General features: G+C 37.6%; 1 protein-coding gene across 9 annotated transcripts in view; it reads right to left on the bottom strand.

Moving 5' to 3' along the window:
* Positions 1-21,747, bottom strand: part of ROBO2 (roundabout guidance receptor 2) — a 691,429-nt gene that overhangs the window by 61,044 nt on the left and 608,638 nt on the right. For all 9 annotated transcript variants that reach the window (XM_070406004.1, XM_070406006.1, XM_070406010.1 and 6 more), the window contains 3 exons: positions 15,849-16,031; positions 4,225-4,267; positions 2,662-2,789 (listed from right to left, as the gene is read on the bottom strand). In XM_070406004.1, the coding sequence (XP_070262105.1) occupies positions 2,662-2,789; positions 4,225-4,267; positions 15,849-16,031 (354 nt within the window). The remainder of the gene's footprint in view (positions 1-2,661; positions 2,790-4,224; positions 4,268-15,848; positions 16,032-21,747) is intronic.

Here is a 21,747-nt window from a genome sequence, read left to right as displayed (position 1 = left end):
TGATGAAAACTAATTATTAATCAGCTGCCTCCTAAAAAACCCACTGCTGGACATTGAGCCAGCAACGCAGGCATTTGTCCTGACTGGAAATGGACCCTTTACCTCCTGGTTCATGGGTCGACACTCAACCATTAAGCCACATCGGCTGGGTGGTATTCCATTTTTAAAGAGAAAAAGCCAGCATCCATGATTATTCTTTTAATTCAATATATTTATATACTCATACATGTGAAATCCACCATTAAGGCAAATAGACTCAGAATAGTTGAATCTAGTCCTGGGTTTCCTGCAGTAAATCTACCTAGAAATATAGAAATCTTCCAGTGGATTTATCCAAACTTTCTTGAATTACAGGACTACCTTCTTAATTAATCACCTCATTTTTCCACTGTAACTGCATTCTCCACCCAGCAATGAGCTGGGTGACTTAAAGCAGTATTTGGAACCTAGAATTCTCCTCTTAGAAATCTATGAGTGGCTTCTGGTCATGCTTTGAAGAAAGTTTAAAGTCTCTGTGTGGCTTAGAAGGCACTCTGTGATTTTTTACCACTTCTGCTGTCTTGCACTTTATATTCAAGTCACTAGATAATTAATTTCTCCAATAGGTCAATATCTACCTTATATCTGTACCTTAAATTATGATAGTTTATTCTCCACACATCTTTTGTCACTTTTTTGATTAATTCTTAACTCTGCTTCAGATATAACACTCCATTCATAGAACTGTCTTACTTCCAATGGGCAGCTTTCATGGGGGTATTGGCAGCACAGCTCAAGTCCATTTGCTGTCTGCACAAATTTTTGCCAATGGAAAACTCATATATATGTGCCAAATTAAACACTGGGACCAGAGACTTCTCTAATCAAGTCTTTCTCTAAACCCACTGATCTCTTATTGACTGGATGGAAAGATGGAGGGGGGAGAGTGGTGAATATTTATAGTAGGTCCAATCCTGTCTCCCTATAAAGACCTATGGAAAGAACCCTGGCACCAAATTTTGAACACTTCAGCATGTCAGCTACTTAGCACCTTTTTGTCTTTTATTTGGGGTACCAGATATCAATTACAGAACTACAGGAAAGTTCTCATTCAACATGTTAACTTTAAGTGTATACTCATTATCCTAATATATAAAGAGCCAGGGTCCGTCATGACCTAAACATCCAGATGGATGACCAAACACCAGACTAGGGTCCCGGCCGGCGTGGCAGGAGTCAGTCCTGGGTCCCTGCTGCCCATGGTGGGAGTCAGTCCTGGGTTTTGGCCACCTGTGGCGGGAGTCAGTCCTGGGTCCCGCTGCGTGCAGCACGGCAGCAGGAGGGAGCTGTGGGCCTCAGCCGGCTACCCATGTCATGGTGGTGGGAGGGAGCTATGGGAACGGAGCCATGCTGCCATCAGACTGGCCTCTTAATCCCTGCCCCCCTGGCCTGCAGGCCTGGGGAACCAGAGCCATGTTGTGATGGGACTGGACCAGGGGTGGGCAAACTTTTTGACTCGAGGGCCACACTGGGTTCTTAAACTGGACCGGAGGGCCGGAACAAAAGCATGGATGGAGTGTTTGTGTGAACTAATATAAATTCAAAGTAAACATCATTACATAAAAGGGTACGGTCTTTTTTTTTTTTTTAGTTTTATTCATTTCAAATGGGCCGGATCCGGCCTTCGGGCTGTAGTTTGCCCACGGCTGGACTGGACCCTACCTGAGGGGTCCCAGATTGTGAGAGCATGCACTTGGCAGGGGAGTCCTTCAGCCCAGCCTGCCCTTCTCACAGTCCAGGAGCCGGCGGGGAGTGGACCGAAGCCACAGTCTAGCCTCCTTCTGTGGGAAGTGACCGTCCAATCAGGGGGAGGTGATGCCCCCAATCATGCCTCTGCTGCTGCCACTGCCGGCCACAAGGCTGCCTGAGCCTCAGCCATCACAGCCACTGAGGCTTGCCTGAGTCTTGCTCAGCCCTCGTTGCCTGAGCCTCGGGCCCTTGAAGCAGCAGAGGCCATTGGTGGCTTGCCAGAACCCCAGGCCAGCCCTGGGCAAGTGGCAGCGGCCATCGGGAGCACTTACAGTTGCCACTGCCATGTGGGGAGTGCAGGCTGCCCTCTGCTGGGCCCACCTCCCCCACCCGCATCCCTGATGCTGCAAATCCCCGCCCACACCTGCTGTTCACACAGCCTGCTGATTGGTCATTACATGACAGCGTCCTGACCAATTTGCATATTACCTTATTATTAGATAGATGAGCATAAAGAGCATTTCTCTTAATATTGATATTATATTTTTACTGTCTGCCACAATGCCAGGTACAAAGGGCATGTTCAATAAATATATGATGAATGAATGAGAGAAGTGAAATAACTAGACCAAAATTATAAGCCCTGTTTAGCAGCATAGTTCCTGATTTTAGTAATCTTGTACTAATAGTCTTAAAAACAAAATATATTATGAATATTTATCTTCTTGGTTAGTAATGACTTCCTTAAAAACTTAGTTTTACTCAAGGTAATATAGCAAAATAGTTTTATAATAAAATATTCTGCACATGTATTATGCTATTAGTATATGTGCTTCACTCATTTTAATTATCAAAAATACTCTTTGGTATATCTTTAAAAAATCTAGAAAATCCAAGAAAACAAATAACAAAATTTTGAAAAACATTACTTACCTCCACGCCCAAAATTCCCAATCTCATTTGGGCCACTGTTGCTGTTGTTGACTGGCAAGCTCGTGGCTGGCCATGAATCAGCCAGCCACGGATAACTGGGGTCCCCAGCATTTAGAAGACCTGGACGGCTAAAACAGAAATTAAAAAGAAATCAGCTGGTGAAGCTCGGGGGGAGATGTGGATACCAGTCTCATGCACTGAAATTAATTTAAGATTTTAATTTACTTCAAATTAAAATGTGTACACTTACTAAAATTAAGTAATGTTAGCAGTTCATTAGGTTATATATAGATGTCAGTGGAAGCAGAGGGTCCTGCCTGGGATTCTGCTGACATCCAAGTGAATTCTGTCATCTGCCCTGAAACTGGTGGGGATCAGTAACATAGCAGGATCCCCAAATGAGGTTTGATGATGAATTGGCACCTCAAGGGAACAATTGCTCAGAGTGACTGCTCAGTATCAGCCATTTCCAGGACTTGGGGCTATTGCTGCCTTGATTCTTGCAAGCCCCATATTTATCTGTCCCCTGAATGCTGTAACCCCTGTTATGAGTCTCATGCTTGATTTAGGGCAAAGGACTTGAGGAAAATTAATGAATAGTATTTATACTGTTCCATCAATAGCACATTTCCAGGTTTTCTAAATTGCAAAATATAAGGGGTATATATTACAGTTTCCTTCTAAGGTAATAAAAGATCTACTGTGATCTCATCCGGCATGTGCATAAAGTCCATGAAGAAAACTTTCTTCTCATCATAGCTAATAAAGAATTCACATATTTAATATTAAAGATGGGGATTTAAATTCCTGTATAGAATATTAAATTATTTACAAATAAATAGCAACATCTATAACCATTGTAATTTTTTTTTTTTTGGATAGAAATTCTGGTATAATCCCTAAGAAAAACACGAGTTTCTATGGAAACTGCAATAAGAAGATCCAACTGCTTTCTTGCTACATACAGTAGTCTCATTAGACCTAATCTCTTTTTGCAAAAATATTGATTAAATGGGAGATTGGAAGTTATTACCAGAGCCTAATTACAATCTTCATATTGGCAAAGGGAAAACAGATGAGGATATATGAGTTTGTTATCAGATTTTATCAATTTCAATTGAGTATCTAAAGTTGTGGAATCCAGTCCTATCAATCTACAGTCTATTCATCATATATGAATCATTTACTTTGTGATCGATTATGTGTAATTGTTCACTCACTGCAATTTAGTGAGAGCCAATAAGGAGTCTTAAACAACAGCAACTTCATTTGCTAATGTCTAATTAATGCAATAAAAATCCTGCTAACAAATGAACACATTCCTTGTGATATTTACTACTAATTTCTTCAGGGACATCTGGGAGATATGAAACATCTGGACTTGATTTCTCTAAAGTGCACAACAGATAGATCATTAAACCTGTGGTAAGCCATTTAATTCCTCCTAGAATTCTCAGACGTGTAAGTGATCGTTTATTACAATAAAACCTCTTACTATAGTTTCCCTCATCCTGATTACAAATGGGAATAATAATAATAAAATAAAGAATCTCCTTAGCATACCTTCCATTGCTCATTAGTCCTCCATCTCCTCTTTGAAATGTAACTGTAAAAAAAAGACACATACACACACACGTAGTCAATATTAATTACAACTAATAAAAAGTACATATTGGCCTTTAGTTTAGAGCTGAGGCCTCTGGGAATTTTAATAAAATATAATTAACGTAATTGTACAGAGAGTAGAAAGGAATGATTTGGCTCAGGGCAAAGCAATCACTTGCTCCAACTTTAAAAAGACATTTAAAAATTCTTTAAGCCAAATGTATGGTTAAGTCAAAGGGACAAGTTGTATTTGGATGTCAAATGTTACAGATGTTACAATTGTTGTATATATTTAGGAGCATTAAAAACTGAGAAGTTATACTGGAGAATTATGAAATCATGACTTTTATTATTAATATATGAGTATCCTAATTAGAAGGAATGCATAGAATGCAAATAATGGAAAGTGAAACAAGATAGTCCAATGATATAGGTGACACAGGTTGAGGACATATTCCTCACCATCACATCTTTTTAGGAGCACTGATAAGCACTGTGAGTTGAACAGCTATAGTTACAATACATATGAACTGTATTTAATAGAGAATGATGTACTCAGTGCTTTGTTTCATCATCCAACACTCATAAAAATGTTTTCATATAATTAATCCGGAATATATTCCAATTATATGTAATGATTACAAACCCAAGTTCTTTATAAAACTGTGGAACATATTAGCAACACCAACAAGCATCCAATAGAATCACAGCTGGAGAAGCCACTCCCTCCAGTCACCAGATTCCATTCAACAACTAACAGCATGAAAGTGGGCTTCATGGGATGAGCCAAAGAATGTCAATATCAGTTCAGGTCCATCATTGCTTGTTCAAAACCTTTGCAGCCAAATATATTTGAAATCCAAAATATATCAAATCTGAGAAAGGTATTAAGTTGCATTGTATGGAGAGGGTCTAGACAACAAATTATAGTCAACAATACTTAATAATTTTGCAGGGAAATGTGAATATTCATGATTAGTAGGATAAAGTCTGCAAATAATTTCACATTACTTAGGATGAAATGACTTAACTTGAAAATCATGCAAAATATTTGGTATTTAGAAACTTGTGGATATCAAAATTAAAATTATGCCTCAAATTAGTATGGATCAGCTAAACCAGTCCCTGGAATGAAGGGAAAATAGCATTTCATGTATGAAAACCCAACATATCTTATTTTTGGAAGACATTGATTTTATGTACAATGTGTGTTTTTAACTTGGTGAGTAAAAATAAAAATAAATGAAAATATATGAATTGATTCATATTTTAAGTGAACTGAGGAACCTATTGTTACTCAAAGTATACACATACTAAATACTTTTGTACAATCTCTCTGTAATTCATCTGTCCCCCGAATTTCCACTATCAAATATGATCACGCTATACATTTTTTTAAATTTCCAAAAACAGTTCTCCAGTCCTTTCCTTATGTTCGTCTAATGGCATCTGTCTCATGACATTAAGGCTTTTCGATCATATTCCCAAAGGCCCATCAGAACCTTTCTGAGGCACTATGGCGTGAAGCAGTGCTTTCAGGGATGCCGGCTGGCACCTGGAGTATACCACCTTATGAATTTTTGAGGTAACATCTCAAATGCATTATAAAACAATCGTAACATAATCTTTGCCTCGATCGAGGAATACTGCTACTCTGTTTTCTAGTGGCTCACTTAAGTTCTGGGAATCAGGAATGGGCAGTGTGTCCAACACTCATTGGGTTCCTCTAATAACTGCATTTAACAACAAAAAAAGAAGAATTAATCTGAAACATTTAGTGAAAAAAACTGAGCATGAGAGGTGTTAAATAGAAGCCTAATAAGGGAAATAACCCCAACAAAATGTGAAAACTGTACAGCTAATCAGCTCTCCATCTGATGTGACTTTCTAGTTACATGATTTCTAAGTGACTGTTTTACTCTGCTAAAATAGAGTTAAGAAAGTGGCGTGAATATCATTGTGAATATGGAAATAAGCAGGCACCGATGGGCTACACCTTAAAATACCTGTTAGGAGGTATATAGGGAGAAGCTAAGTATTTCTCCCTAATTTAGATTCTCTTTTTTCCCCACCCGAAGTCTCTGTTAGTGACAGAAAAATAAATGACATTAGAGAAAAGAGGACAACTGATGAGGCACAGAATTGAGTTGCAGTCAACTTGCACATACTAACCAATGGTAAATTCTTCATAACATGCACCTCTGCATACCCACTACACAAAAGCAAAAATACATAGTACATTGTGTAAGTACATAACTAACTCAAAGTGGCCTATACACAGCATCTACACTAATAAAAGAGAAATGTGGTAATTAGCGTACACCGCTACCCTTCCCATTGGCTAATCAGCATATCCTTATGCAAATTAACTGTCAGCCAAGATGGCAGCCGGCAGCCATGCACTGGAGCGAACAGGGAGGCTTGCTTGCTCCAGTGATGGCGGACTCCAACGTTCCCCACCTGCCGCTGCCGGCCTCTCAGCTGCAACTCTAAGCAAATATGTTGCAAATATAGAAGCTAAACAAAACCCCAAAAACCGGCTTTCAGTCAGTAGGGCTTCAGCTAGCCTGACTGCAACATTGTATCAAATACAGAAGGAAAAACAAAGGCCAGGAACCGGCTTTCAGCAGCCGAGGCCTCAGAGCTAAAGCTGGCCCAGAATTAAAAAAGAAAAAGAAAAAAAGGAGCGGTTGGGAGCTTCAGTCACCCCCCAGCCTGAAAACGGCCCTCAGCCCCTCAGCCAGACTGGCCAGGCACCCCAGTGGGACCCCCACCCTGATCCAGGACACCCTTCAGGGCAAACCAGCTGGCCCCCACCTGTGCACCCGGCCTCTATTCTATATAGTAAAAGGGTAATATGCCTCCCGGCACTGGGATCAGCCTGACAGGGGGCAGCGCCCAAACCCCCTGATTGCCCTGTGGCTCTGTGTGTGACAGGGGGCAGGGCCACAACCTCCCTATCCGCCCTGTTCTGTTCGTGACAGGGGAAGGCGCCCCAACCACCTGATCAGCCCTGCTCTGTGGATGATAGAGGGCGGTGCCCCAACCCACCCTCCCCCCCCCCCCACGGGCCCTGCTCTGTGTGTGACGGGGTAGAGCCATAACCTCCCTATCGGCACTGCCCTGAGTGTGACAGTGGTGGCGCCCCAACCCCTTGATCGGCCCTCCTCTATGGGTGATAGAGGGCAGTGCCCCAACCCCCCTATCGGCCCTACTCTGTGAGTGACAGGGGGAAGCTCCTCAACCCCCTGATGGGCCCTGCTCTGTGTATGACAGGGAGCAGCGCCCCAACCCCCTGATCCGCCCTGCTCTCTGTGTGACAGGGGGTGGTGCCCCAACCCCCTGATCCGCCCTGCTCTGTGTGTGACATGGGGCGGTGCCCCAACTCCCCTATTGGCCCTACTCTGTGAGTGACAGGGGGGAGCTCCTCAACCCCCTGATGGGCCCTGCTCTGTGTGTGACAGGGGGCAGCGCCCCAACTCCCCAATTGGCCCTGCTCTAAGCACAACCAGGGGCTGCACCTAAGGATTGGGCTTGCCCTCTGCCACCCGGGAGCAGGCCTAAGCCAGCAGGTCATTATCTCCTGAGGGGTCCCAGACTGCGAGAGGGCACAGGATGGGCTGAGGGACCCCCTCCCCCTCCCCGCCAGTGCACAAATTTTTGTGCACCGGGCCTCTAGTCCTATATAATAAAAGAGAAACATGCAAATTAGCCATCCCTCTGCTATGCTCAAGCCATGCTCACAAGCTACGCCCACCACCCAATCAAAGAGACTATGCAAATTAACCTGACAAAGATGGCTGTTAATTTGCATACTCAGGTGTCAGGCGCCCCAGGAGGCGATGGCGCCCGTGGCCGCGGACTCCCAGGACCTTTGCCGGTCTGGGAGGTGAGGCCGCCTGTGCCTAGCCAAGCCCGCGGGCTCCTGGGACCTTGCTGGCGGAGAGTGGGAGGTTTGGAGTACTTGACAGAGCAAGAGACCACTGGACATAGAGAGAGCGAGAGAGAGGGTAGCTTGGAGGGCGCAGCTCCCTCTGTCACCCCAGCTTCCTCATCACAGCTGTGGAAACTGACAGCAGGGAGGAGGAAGTCCCACCCCCACAGAATCAGCCAGAATCACCCTATGGTCAGACAGCTCTCAGCGGCCTGATAGTCAGGACTCTCATTCACCTGCATTTCAGACTGTGACAGTAGAGAGGTGGGACTATGTCTAAGAACAACTGTTGATACAATGTAGCTCTGCAGCCGAAAAATGCTGGCATTATCGACAGAAAATGTCTGCAGAGCAGCGTGAGTCTGATCTTGAAAGAAGGCGGCGCCTGCGACAGGATGTATCTGACCACCAGCTACTGGAAAAACGTTGATCTGATGCTTAAAAACACCGGCGTTATCAACAGAAAATGTCTAAAGACAAACGTGATTTGAAGTTGAAAGAAGGCGTTGGCGAAGACAGAATATGTCTAGAGAACAGTCATCAACAAGTACTACCAATACCGGTAGGAACTGCCTTCTCAGCAAAAATGGAGTACATGAGGATGCAATTTTCGAACATAGTTGTGGTGGAATGATTGTTCGATGTGAATTTTGCCTATCACTAAATTTCTCTGATGAAAAACCATCCGATGGGAAATTTACTCGATGTTGTAGCAAAGGGAAAGTCTGTCCAAATGATATACATTTTCCAGATTATCCGGCATATTTAAAAAGATTAATGACAAATGAAGATTCTGACAGTAAAAATTTCATGGAAAATATTTGTTCCATAAATAGTTCTTTTGCTTTTGCTTCCATGGGTGCAAATATTGCATCACCATCAGGATATGGGCCATACTGTTTTAGAATACATGGAGAAGTTTATCACCGTACTGGAACTTTACATCCTTCAGATGGTATTTCTCGGAAGTTTGCTCAATTCTATATTTCAGATACAGCCGAAGCTACAAGTAAAATATTAGCAATGCCAGAAAAACAGGGCTGCTCAGAAAGACTCATGGTCAACATCAACAACCTCATGCATGAAATCAATGAATTAACAAAATCGTACAAGATGCTACATTAGGTAGAAAAGGAAGCCCAATCTGAAGCAGCAGCAAAAGGTATTGCTCCCACAGAAGTAACAGTGACGATTAAATACGATCGTAGCAGTGATCCAGGTAGATATAATTCTTCCCGTGTATCCAAGGTTGGTGTCATATTCAGAAACACAGATGGAGAACCTCCTTTTGAAAGGGACTTGCTCATTCATTGTAAACCAGATCCCAATAATCCAAATGCCACTAAAATGAAACAAATCAATATCCTGTTTCCTACATTAGATGCAATGACATATCCTATTCTTTTTCCACATGGTGAAAAAGGCTGGGGAACAGATATTGCATTAAGACTCAGAGACAATAGTGTAATCGACAATAATACTAGACAAAATGTAAGGACACGAGTCACACAAATGCAGTATTATAGATTTCATCTCTCTGTGCGGGACACTTCAATCCTATTTTAAATGCAGGAAAATTAACTCAACAGTTTATCATGGATTCATATTAAAAAATGGAGGTCAATCAGATAAATTTCATCAAAGCAAACCAATCTATGTTGGGAGTTGAAAAATACAGTGGTTTGATAGATTATCTCAAATCTAGATCTGAAAATGACAATGTGCTGATTGGTAAAATGATAATACTTCCATCATCTTCTGAAGGTAGTCCCAGAAATATGCAGCAGCGATATCAGGATGCTATGGTAACTGTAACAAAGTATGGCAAGCCCGATTTATTCATAACCATGACATGCAACCCCAAATGGGCAGATATTGCAAACAATTTACAACACTGGCAAAAAGTTGAAAACAGAACTGACTTGGTAGCCAGAGTTTTTAATATTAAGCTGAATGCTCTTTTAAATGATATCTGTAAATTCCATTTATTTGGCAAAGTAATAGCTAAAATTCATGTCATTGAATTTCAGAAACGTGGATTGCCTCACACTCACATATTATTGATATTAGATAGTGAGTCCAAATTACGTTCCCCTAATTAATTCCCTTTCAATGTGCATGAATTTCGTGCACCGGGCTACTAGTTTAGTATAATGAGAATTTTCTATTTTGTATGTGTATCAAAAAAAAGAAAAAACTCTTATCTTAATAAAATTACTTGTCTTTTTAAAGCAAGGGAAATAAGAGGACACCTTGAAAAGGTGCTCCAAAACTTTTATTCTACTTTGAATAGCAATGAAAAGTTAACTGAATTCTATTAGAACATGGGATTAAATGCAGACTAGATATGAGAATGAACAATTAAAACTCCTAAAATGGAAGTCATTTGATATTTTGATCAATATTTTTTGTGTGTGTGCAAAGAGAAAGAAACATAAAAATAAATTCCACAGCAAATTGAAAGCTGTTCTGAAGTAGCTATCATTTCAGAGATGTTGAAACACTTTGAAGCTGAAAGCAAAGAGGATGGGGAGAGCATAGGTGATTGGACAATCTCATTCTAGTCATGATTTTGATACTCCCAGTGTAGTAATTTTGTGCTTATCAGACATAAATTTGAAATAGGTGTGAATCTTTATAAGGATTTTCTGCTAACATATTAAACTGAGAACTTTCAGCAAGCCGTGTACGGACGTTTTTAGCTAAAACTAACTAAATAATGCTAAGGTTTCTAAAAAAATCTACAGAAATCACAATCTTAAATGTTTTAGAATGCCATTAAATATTTTGAATATATTACAATATTTACAAAGAATTTATGGTAGAAAGATTCTGCAAGTTTATATCATACACAAAGTACCTGCACTATTATCTGACAGGATTAACCCTAATCTCATGCCTGCTAGGAGTGAGGGGATAGGAAAGCATGGCTATGCAGTAAATTGCTATTTGGGGGTAAGGAAGCTTTCAGAGCACCTATCTCCAGTAGGCCACGTTTTCCTACTCCAAATGGAAACTTTAATGTTGCCAGCCAAGCCTTGGTCCCTTTCCTGATAAGCTATTTCTCAAATATGAATGTAGATTAATCCTCTTTTTAATAAGCATTAACTCAGCCCAGATAATCAGAGTATAAAAATTCCATCCAATCTTTTAGTGGTACTTGGATAGTTTTGTCAAATAATGTATATCTCAGGAACAGTTTTAAAAGCTATGCTTGAATTGTTTAATATTTCATAATTTGCTCACTCAATTGTTAATACTTATTGAGTTTCAGAAAATCTGTTATCTACAGAGGTAATAGTCATAAAATAAAATCACCTTTTTAAAAGTAAAAATATATTTATTACATTAAAAATTTGATCCTTTAAAATTATGAATAAGAAAATGAGCAACATAAATTTGAAAGGAATCATGTAACCTTCATGTGGATTATAATACAGATATATAAAATACATGAACATATATGTTTCATATGATATATATATACACGTATACATATATATGTATATATATATAGTTATATAGAATCCTCACCAAAGCTACATGGATTTTATTTGAATTTATGTTGTTCATTTTTCTATTTAGGAACACTGTTTTACATATGATCAAACATTTACTCTAGATTCAAAAATAACCTAATATTTTCTGCCAAAATCTCTTTATAATCTCATTTCACCCTTTAACAACTAGGTTGGTAAATTATTATAGCAGTCAGGGATGTCAGGTGCAGTGACAAGAAGACTGTTTGTGCTCAAATGAAGATTAAGATAAATAACATTGCATGTTGCCCTGGAAAAATCTAAAATGACTTCATGTAGAATAGGAGATCTGAGGATGCTTTTTCAAATGTAGATGCCCTTCTTTGTGCCACGTGGAAACCTGTAGTGCATATTTGTTTTTGAAGAATTTAAATAAAGGATAAAGAGGAAAAATATGAATAGAAAGTTAGTGTGTTACATTGCCCTGAGGAAATCTCTAATTTCTACTACGTAAAGAAGCAAAACATGTTCAGTGAAATTCTCTCAGGTCATTTAAAGGTACAAGTTTGCATTTGATTCTTGATAGTTGTCTTTATAATCTAAAGTGTTAAACTGCCAGTGTTCTCTGATAAATATGTTAAACCTGACATATAAGAAAAATATCAGTACTGAGTGGCAGGTTTTCTTTCCCTTCCTTCTAAGCATTCAAATACAGTTTTTCACATGATGGAGCGTCAAAGAAGAGCAGCAATAACAGTCCCTGAATAAGTTTTTGCCTAAAAAGGATGAGTGGGAGATATCCTGGAAGAGTAAGAATTTCCAACCTGAAAGGTATTTACATGTCTCCCCACTAGTTAAAATCTCCCTTATTCTACCTCTAGTGGATGAAGAGACTTGGAAAGGAGCAGGAAAAGGGGAGTGCTGAAGTCAAATTCTACCTACAGTGCAATTCTACTCAGATCGGTTCAGCTTCATTAAAATATATGTTTCTTAATATGTGTAACATAGCAGATATTTAAGTATACTACCATATCACACTTAGGGCTTGAAATAAAGTAAGTATCTTATAATGTAAATTAATTTAAATAAGTATCCAAAATTTTATTTGGAAAAATTATTTTGCTATCATGTTAACAATAAAGTTTTGAGATTATACAGACATTACACTGTAGTGAAAAAGTAGAAATGTTAGGCTTTACATCTTGCAAGTAAAATCTCATTTTCTTGTGAAATTTATGATCCCAAGAGAAATGTTTATGAAAATAAAAATATAAACAGAACCAGTACAGAACTTATTCAATATAATTTCATAACACACTTCAGAGAAAACTAGCCCTATGTGAAATCTCTGTGCTCTTAAAAATAGATCATTAGTTCATGCATGAAATATCAGAATTTAAACCCATGAAAAATATATATTCCATTAATCATTCCTATTTAAAATCCCCATATTCTTTACATTGTATAAGGGCAAGAATGAACACTTTAACAGGTAGAGGATAGGCTATTTCTGGAGGGAAATGTGTAGAAAATATCAGCAAGTCAGATATGCAATACTAGGTACCTGTGGTTTCAATTTTCATTTGCTTCTCACATACAAGAAAGGAACAGCAGTTGCTGGAAGGCAAATTACTAGTTGAAGGTGAATCCATTCTGAGAGACAGCCATCTATCAATTAAGTATAAAGGTTTTGAAAGGCTGCTTTCTGGTTTGGCCTTATTCCAAAATATTTGAAGGGCATACACCTTCTGAGTTAGCAGTTCTTCTACAAGCAGATGGATATCAATCACTATGAGAAATGATAATAGTAAATGGACTATTCTTGTCAAGCTCAAAGACCAACAGAAATTTTCAAATCAAATACATAGATTTTGCAAAAAACAACAACAAAACACCAAAATGAACAACAAAAAAACCCCACAACCTGCTGTTGAAAAAAGAAAAGAAAAGGAAAAATATCTAACATAATTTTACTAAAGCACAAACCTACTAATTATGAGAGCTTTGTTATTTATGAGGCATGAGTGAATGAAGAAGTGTAGAGAGTAAAACTGCCACACTGCACTGAAGTGACTAGTGTAGTCAATATTTTAATGTTTTCACTAAAGCCAAGCAAAGGGATAAACACAAAGTAGTCCTTGAATGAAATCTGTTCTTCCATATGCTTTATAAGATTTGCTAGTCTATGAAGGTATCACAGAGATAAAATGTAACATTGTAAGTGACTAAACACATGGGTTGATAGTACCTTCCAGGAATGAAGGTGGAGCACTGCATTGCAAATCAGGAAGGTACATTAAAGTATCATCAAGGTTCAAGACTGACACTCAGCAGTTACTGCCTGCCATCCCTTTCTGGAAAGAATCCCTCACTGGTGTGGTGGGTCGGCGCTCAAAGCATAAGCAAGACTGAGTCAGCAATCAATAACAAAGACAGCAGATCACAAAGCATGGAAGCCCCTTTCCAATGGAGACACTACGATATTTTCTCTAGTGCTGGGGATTACTCTATCCAGTAAGTAATAACCTTTATTTTCATAAGATATGGACATGAGCCACAATGTTATAATCAAATGATCATATTTAAATGCTGTAAAATAACTGACCAGACAACAAGTGGGTGCTGTGGTTTTTCATTTTCATTATTTAGACATTCTCAGCAGTTTAGAAGTCTACAAACTACAGCAGCTTATAAGCTTAATAAGCAATGAAACTCTTGTCAAAATCAGTTATTAAGGTATTTATGCTTCTTACCAAGGTTAGAGAAGACTAGGAGCCCAGCACGGCCCACCCACCTGCAGCCCTGTCTTCACACCCAAACCTGTCCACGCAGAGCTCCAGCGCACCTGGCCCAGCCCCCAAACCCTCTGGCCTTCTCTGGCCGCCTCAAGCCCCGCACTCAGTCCCTCCAGTGGCCTAAGGCTGGTCCTGCCTTCTCTGGGTGCCTCCCCGCTTCTGCCCCATGTCCAGAGCAACACTGTGGCTCCGCCCCACCATGGCTCCAGAAGAGAGTGGAAGCCTCCTGCCTGCTGCACTGTGCTCCTTCCCCTGGCAGGTGGGCCGCAGGACACTCAGAGTGTGAGCGGTGAGTGGCGAAGGACTGGTGAGGGGGGCGCTATGCGCTCTCACTCCTGCCCTCCCCAGTACGAGACGGTCCTGCCTCCTCCCGGCTCCTCCCCACTTCCGCCCATCTCCAGAGCAACGCCCCGGCTAATATGCTAATGACCCGGTCATTACCCGTTATGGCGTATCAACCATTAGCATATTAGCTCTTTATTAGTATAGATTGAATAAAATTTCTCAAAAAATTCTAAAGTGTTTGTAGAATGATGTTAAATCAAAATTGTTAGCTTATAAACTCTAAAAGTGTAAAATACTGTGAGACAATTTCTTTGATTGTTGTTAGATAAAACATTTAAAATGAATTGCAGTCAAAATTGTTATTAAGCTTCATTACTGAGTTCATTCTTTTAGTCACTGACGATGATTCTCTCTCTCTCTTTCTCTCTCTCTCTCACACACACACACATACACACACACATACACACACACACACACACATCTTGTAAATATTTTAGAGCCCACAATTTTGAAAACCTTGAAATTCTGTTTTGGATTCTAAAACAAAACATCTTTTCAGGCAGGTAGAACACATAGGACCTTCTTTTTCTTCTGCTGCTTCTTTTCCTTCTCCTTTCAAAAATGCTGATTCATCACCTTGAACCAGACATCTATTTAAGTGACTAGTGAATCCTTAATTCATGCATCACCAGTCTTATTAATTCTGTCAAGACTTTTTTCCTGAGCATTTTAGTAATCCTCTTGCCTAAGGACAATCTCAAGGAACGGCTTCATCGCATGCAAAGTCTGTGTATTTCTGTGTTTTGAAGAACTAGTTGAAAAAATGGTTAAGCATTTATCATTGTGCACTCTCGTTATGCTTCATTGAAAATTCAAGCAAAAAGATTGCCTTACGGTCATAATGTGATACACTGAATAGCAATGCATTAAAGCATGTCTTTTATAATTGCATTTTACAGAACAGATGTTTAAAACAAGCCAAAAAGATTCATTCATTCCCTCTTCTAGTACTCCATCCCATTCCATCCTTTTTCATTTCAACACATTCCTAAAGATAAGAGGTTTTCTTGGCTGGAAATAGTCTCTTACCAGCATAATTACTGAGTCCCTTTCTCTTCTTTCTTCGCCAGTACAACCAGATGCTAAAACCCATCAAAATTACCCAGCAGGCACCACCAATACCAGCTATAAAGGCTGGTTGCTTCACAACATCAGTGATTTGCTCAGTTATGCTGTTATTGTTTTCAGTAATGACAACTTCATTACGTCCGCCTACGGAAGAAACAATAGTTTTAGTAAATATCAATACAAAAACAAACACAACAATACACATGGTGCTCTAAAGCCACACACACACAAAAATAGAAAATTCCTTTGGAAGCAAGTAATATTGGTTGTGTCCTGAACCTGTCACAATTATTGATGAGAATATTTTATAAGTTACAGAAGAATAATCAAATCATGAGTTTGAAATGTGATTTAAAACATTGCTAATCAGTAAAGAAAATAAATTAAATTAAACAAAAAACCCCACATTGCTCTCTTATGATTGGTTTACTATTATGAATAGATTCAGAACTGCTTCTCAGTTTACCACCTTATAAATGAGTACTAAAACAATTACTAAGGGTTGAAATAATGGCAACTTTTCTTCAGTTAGGTAAAGAGTCTTTTAATGTAGTCTCATACAATAAAAAAGTGCAACTGCTACATTCAGCACAGGGTCTTTGCAAATTCTCTTTCCTTTACAGCATGGTCCAAATTCAAATGTTCATGATTCAAAAATATGGGACTTAATACTGTCTTTAATATCATACCAAGGAACTTATTTTGGTCAAACCACTTAATTTTCAGGAATGTATTAAAATCAATGCATAAAACAATGGGATTATGTAAACATCCTTTCGTAAAGATTAGTGTTTATAATTAAAATGTCATGAAAAGATAAAACTTGTATATTACCATAAAGTATATGAAACCAACTTGAAAATCCACTTAAAAGTTGAGCTCAAAGGACAACTTGAAATATAATTCTAAGGTCTACATAACTAAAGCATACATTTAAACCTGAACTAAGATTATTCTAGAAGTAGTCATGTTTTTGATAATCTAGACCTCTCAGAGGTAATTTTAGAAGTCTTAATCCACATTTTTAAATAGGCATAATCATAATATCACTGAAGAACAAAGATGTAGGTGTTTAACAGATTAAGAAATTTAAACACTGAGAATTAAGTGATTTTTCTTTTTTAAGGTTTTATTTTAATAGCTTTATTGATGCATATTAAACATATAATAAACTGACATATATAACGTAGTAGTTTAATTGTTTTGACATATGCAGACAGGCCTGAAAACAATACTATTATCAAGATAATGAATATATCCTTTGGTCCCCAAAGTTTCCCCTGCCCATTTATTAGCCCTCCTTTCCACCTCTCCATGCTAACTCCCAGGCAACCATTTATCTGTCACTGTAGATTATCTTTATTTCCTAGATTTTTATATACATGGAATTCTACAGTATGTACTCTGTTTTATCTGGCTTTCACTCAGCACAATAATTTTGAGATTCATCTATGTTGCTGTGTGTAGTTTATTCTATTTTATTACTAAGAGATATTCCACTTGTGGTATGTAATTACTACAACTTGGAATCAAATGTTCATATAAAGACTAATACATGAATGTTTGTAAAAGCTTTGTTTGTGATAGCCTAAACCCGTGATTGGCAAACTGCGGCTCGCGAGCCACATGCGGCTCTTTGGCCCCTTGAGTGTGGCTCTTCCTAAGCCTTAGGAGTACCCTAATTAAGTTAATAACAATGTACCTACCTATATAGTTTAAGTTTAAAACATTTGATTCTCAGAAGAAATTTCAGTCGTTGTACTGTTGATATTTGGCTCTGTTGACTAATGAGTTTGCCGACCACTGGAACTGATTCCAATGTCAATATTATACCTTATTAGTGACTAATCAAATCCTATTTATAAGTAAATTATAATCCAAATATAAATGGCAAATTTTAGCATATATTATCAAAGAAATGACTAATTTTTATTAGTGATCATGGCACTGAAATATATTAGAAAGATCATGGACTTTGAGGTTCTGTATTTGAATACCATCTCTGCCACTTACTAGCTAAGTAAGCAGTGAGCTTCTGCAGGGCACTGAAACTTTTTGAGAACCAGTTTTTGTTCATTGGCAACAGTGCCTTCTATTTACGAGGGTTGTTTAGATGTTGCATGTAAAGAGATTAATAGAAACACAGTAGTTTGTGACTCAAAATTATGGCCTACTTAAGGTTAAAGTTTATTTTAAGAGCCACTCAGGTAACTTCAAGGATGTAAGTTGTAAACTGTCTAGATGTGAGAGTCCTGCAAACCACAGGTGACTTGCTTATTGCAGTTTCTCCTTTATTCCAGATAAGAAATCAGCCCACAATACCCAGACTGCCTTATAGTTGAGTGTAACAAAGTGAATGAGTATTGGCCAATGGTACATGGGCACAAGTGATGCATACTAGGTACTACCTTCAGACTTGACCCATATGCTGTGACAATACTTAGGGGACACCGCCTCCCTAAGAGATGGGAGAGCCATTAACTGGAAAGATTGAAATATCCTGAATAACTGTATAAAATTTGCTACCCCATTTTAGATTGGGCTATAAATGAGAAAGAAACTTGTCATTTGTTAAGCCAATCAGAATACAGGCTTCTCTGTTATAGCAGCTAGCCTTTTTTATACGTACTTATATTTTATTTCTAAAATGTCTTTTGTGTTTAATTTAAGACAAAATACAGATTCACTTTTATAGTTAGTAAACCTAGTTAATTTTTCCCAATTTATCTGCCCTTAATTATTTTATATATAAATATAGTCAAAATGTATTTAAAATGATTTATTTTAGCTACTAAAGAGAAAATAATACCTCACAGAACAAAGAGAAGAACATTTCCTCATTTGTGTAAAAGGTTAATAAAATATCATATTTAATATAGTGCAATATTTGTTACCATAGGTGTATTACTCTTCCTTATGCTGCTATTTTTGAAACAATGTTGTCAGTTGCACTAATTATAGCATAGAGAAGATTGTTGTGTGTGACCTGTAATGCTCCATTGTTCTTGCAGACAAAAAATATAGTGAAATATAATGTCTTCCTTCTATTGGAGAGTAATGAAGAACAAAACTAATTTGTTTCACTAAAAATTAATTATACACATCAGATTCAAGAGTACCTATTATTGTGAAAGTTTGCACCTGTTCCATATATTATTACCAACTATGTAAGGTAAGTGTGAAATGACCAAATGATTAAAGAAATACTAGCTATATTATAAAGCACAATTACTAAAAATTTTAAGTCAATGTCACATTGTTATAAGGCATACTGTCAGATGCTTATGTATATAAATGCATTTGGTAGCATTTATGTGTTTGTGAGTGCACCAATATATAGAACTATGGACACATTGATGTAAAAGTCATCTTACCAGTGAAAGCTACATACAAAAGACCAATTTTACTTTTAAGCCTGGGTAAGACTGTTTATTATGTTTACACAACATTTTAATTAATGGCCTCTTAATGGAACTTTCTGGAATGAAAACTGAACTGAGAAGGAATAGATGAAACAGTACATGGTCTGGCATAAGACAAATCTGAATTTATCAGCTATAAATTACATCAAATGTCAATACATGACTTAATTAAAGCAGAGAGAAAATGAGGTAGAGCTTGAGTCACTTTAAGTGCTGTTTCCAGTGCTACACAGACAATAGGAGAACCATAAATTGAAACAGAACAGGAAGTTAAACATCACAATCACTTTTCAACCAAGGAATAATAGTTGTGTAGATAAGATTATCAGACAAGATGTTAAGGTAGATATGCAGCGGTAATTAAAGAAACAATTAAGGGCTTCTTTAGTACAACAGTATTTATTAAAAAGAAATAAGTCTATTGGGGACAAATAGCCTTTTCTGGGTTGAATTTTGCTTGCTGTGTGTGTGTGAATATGGGTGTGTGCACATATTTTCATTTCACGTGAAAAAATATTCCATTTTCTGTGATTACAATTGGAATATTGCATATTCTACCTATTGAATGAGAGATAAAACTATCATTTAGGAGGTTACTTTTATTTCATAGAAAGATTCTAACACTTTTGCATGATACATGAAACTATAAATTAAAAGGTACTCATTATGCATTTAAAGACTTAGTCTTCTTAAAATAATATGAGTTGAGTGAAACTTTCCCTTTGTTTTAAAATAATTGTATATTCACTTTATCATTTTCAAGCCCTATACATTCATTCATTTCTTAACTGTCATGACATGAACATGGTAAAATGATATTATTGCAATTATTTACTTGCCTCATAGTGTTATAAATCCCCAAAATATTGGGAAACAAACAGGTAGTCACTATAAAACAATAACAAAACGTTGCCATGCTTGAAAATTATATTTATAACTAAATATTATAGAAAAATAAAGAGGAAAATATAGATATTCAATCTTCCTTATCTTTAGTTAAACAATTATATTCAATCCATTTAATATATGTGCTAGAGAGACAGTACAAAAATGAAAACAAGGTTCGTTTAGTCTTCTAGGAGCTCTCATAGAAAACTATATCTTTTAAATGTGTCTCATATCTAAATTAAGTTAAGAATTAACTTATTTCTAAATACTATAAATGGAATATATATGTCAGTTAAATTCTTTTGGGTGTACCTGTATTTCTTTCTTGGTCCAATTTATTTTAAAAAAACCTCAGAAGGGCAAGATTGTAGGTTTCCCTCAGGTTAATAAATTAATTCAGTCTGTATGACTAATTAAGAAAGGAAAGGCAATTTAGAGGAAAGTTAGTACTATAACTTTTTCTCTTCGATTCCTTATTATATATAAGAAGGGAAACTTGGAGAATCTAAAAAAAAAAAAAGTTACCACTACAATGGAGAATCTAAAAATATTTGCCACTACAAAGGAATGCTAAATCTCTTCAGATACAATAAATACTTTGTAATAAGAAATGATTGATTTCCAGAAATGAGCAGTATACTCTCTGTGCATCATTTCAAAAAATAAACAGAAGACAGTGGAATGGCAAATTGGCTTGCATCAAACACTAGACAGTGTTTTTAAAATATATAAATTCTTGGTAGGATATTTTTTAAAAGTTAAAGATTATGACAAGCAAATAAAAGCAGGGAGAACTGGAGATATTGCCTCTTGAAAGAAAGGACCACAATAGGGAAAATCTAAATTTATGAGGTTCTTTTTCTCCCTAGGAGACCTCAATACCTGCAGGGCTAGTCAGCTAGAACACAAGCTGAAAACTTTAATCTTACTGATGTGATGTGTAAGAGGATAGTGTTCAAAGCTTCAGAGTGACTGAAAATTAAAAGAGAAACCACGTGAAATAGGAGGCCACAGGAGAGTGATGTTCCAAAACCTGTAGATATATCCCCCTCTGTCCTGGGGTGAACTCTGTGCATACAGAAATAAGACATATGGTGAGAAAGAAGGATTTGGTAAGAACCAAAAGCTAGAAGAGTGAAAAGTCTGAACAGACTTTTCCTGCATCTGTCCACTGCTGAGAAAATTGTGTTTGAAGTTTTAATTTAATCAACTTAGGGGAACTAGATAAACATATTAAACATTTCACTGAAACCTCAAGTGGGCTATGCCTTAGAAGTAAAAATCAAACTGAACTTTTAACTTAAGAATAAAATCAAAAGATCAACAGCTCCATACTAACTGGATACTTCCATTACTGGCCATGAAGAAATAATAGCTACAGGCATGCAAATCCACCATAAACAATTAGAATACTAACAAAATGTAAAAAAGCAAGCCAACACAGGATCAAGATGGTCAGCCAGTAATGTAACTGTTTCTAGAACAAAATCACTACTGTTCAGAAGATAACAAAATTTTATAGTATGTCACCTGCAATGTCCAGTGTACAG

This window comes from Myotis yumanensis, unplaced genomic scaffold (genome assembly GCF_028538775.1).
Source record: "Myotis yumanensis isolate MYYU_CA2020_CCGP unplaced genomic scaffold, mMyoYum1.0.hap1 SCAF_2, whole genome shotgun sequence".
In the NCBI taxonomy this organism is placed as follows: Eukaryota; Metazoa; Chordata; class Mammalia; order Chiroptera; family Vespertilionidae; genus Myotis; species Myotis yumanensis.
The sequence above is the reverse complement of the archived record's forward strand: the minus strand, read 5'-3'. Positions and strand labels throughout refer to the sequence as shown.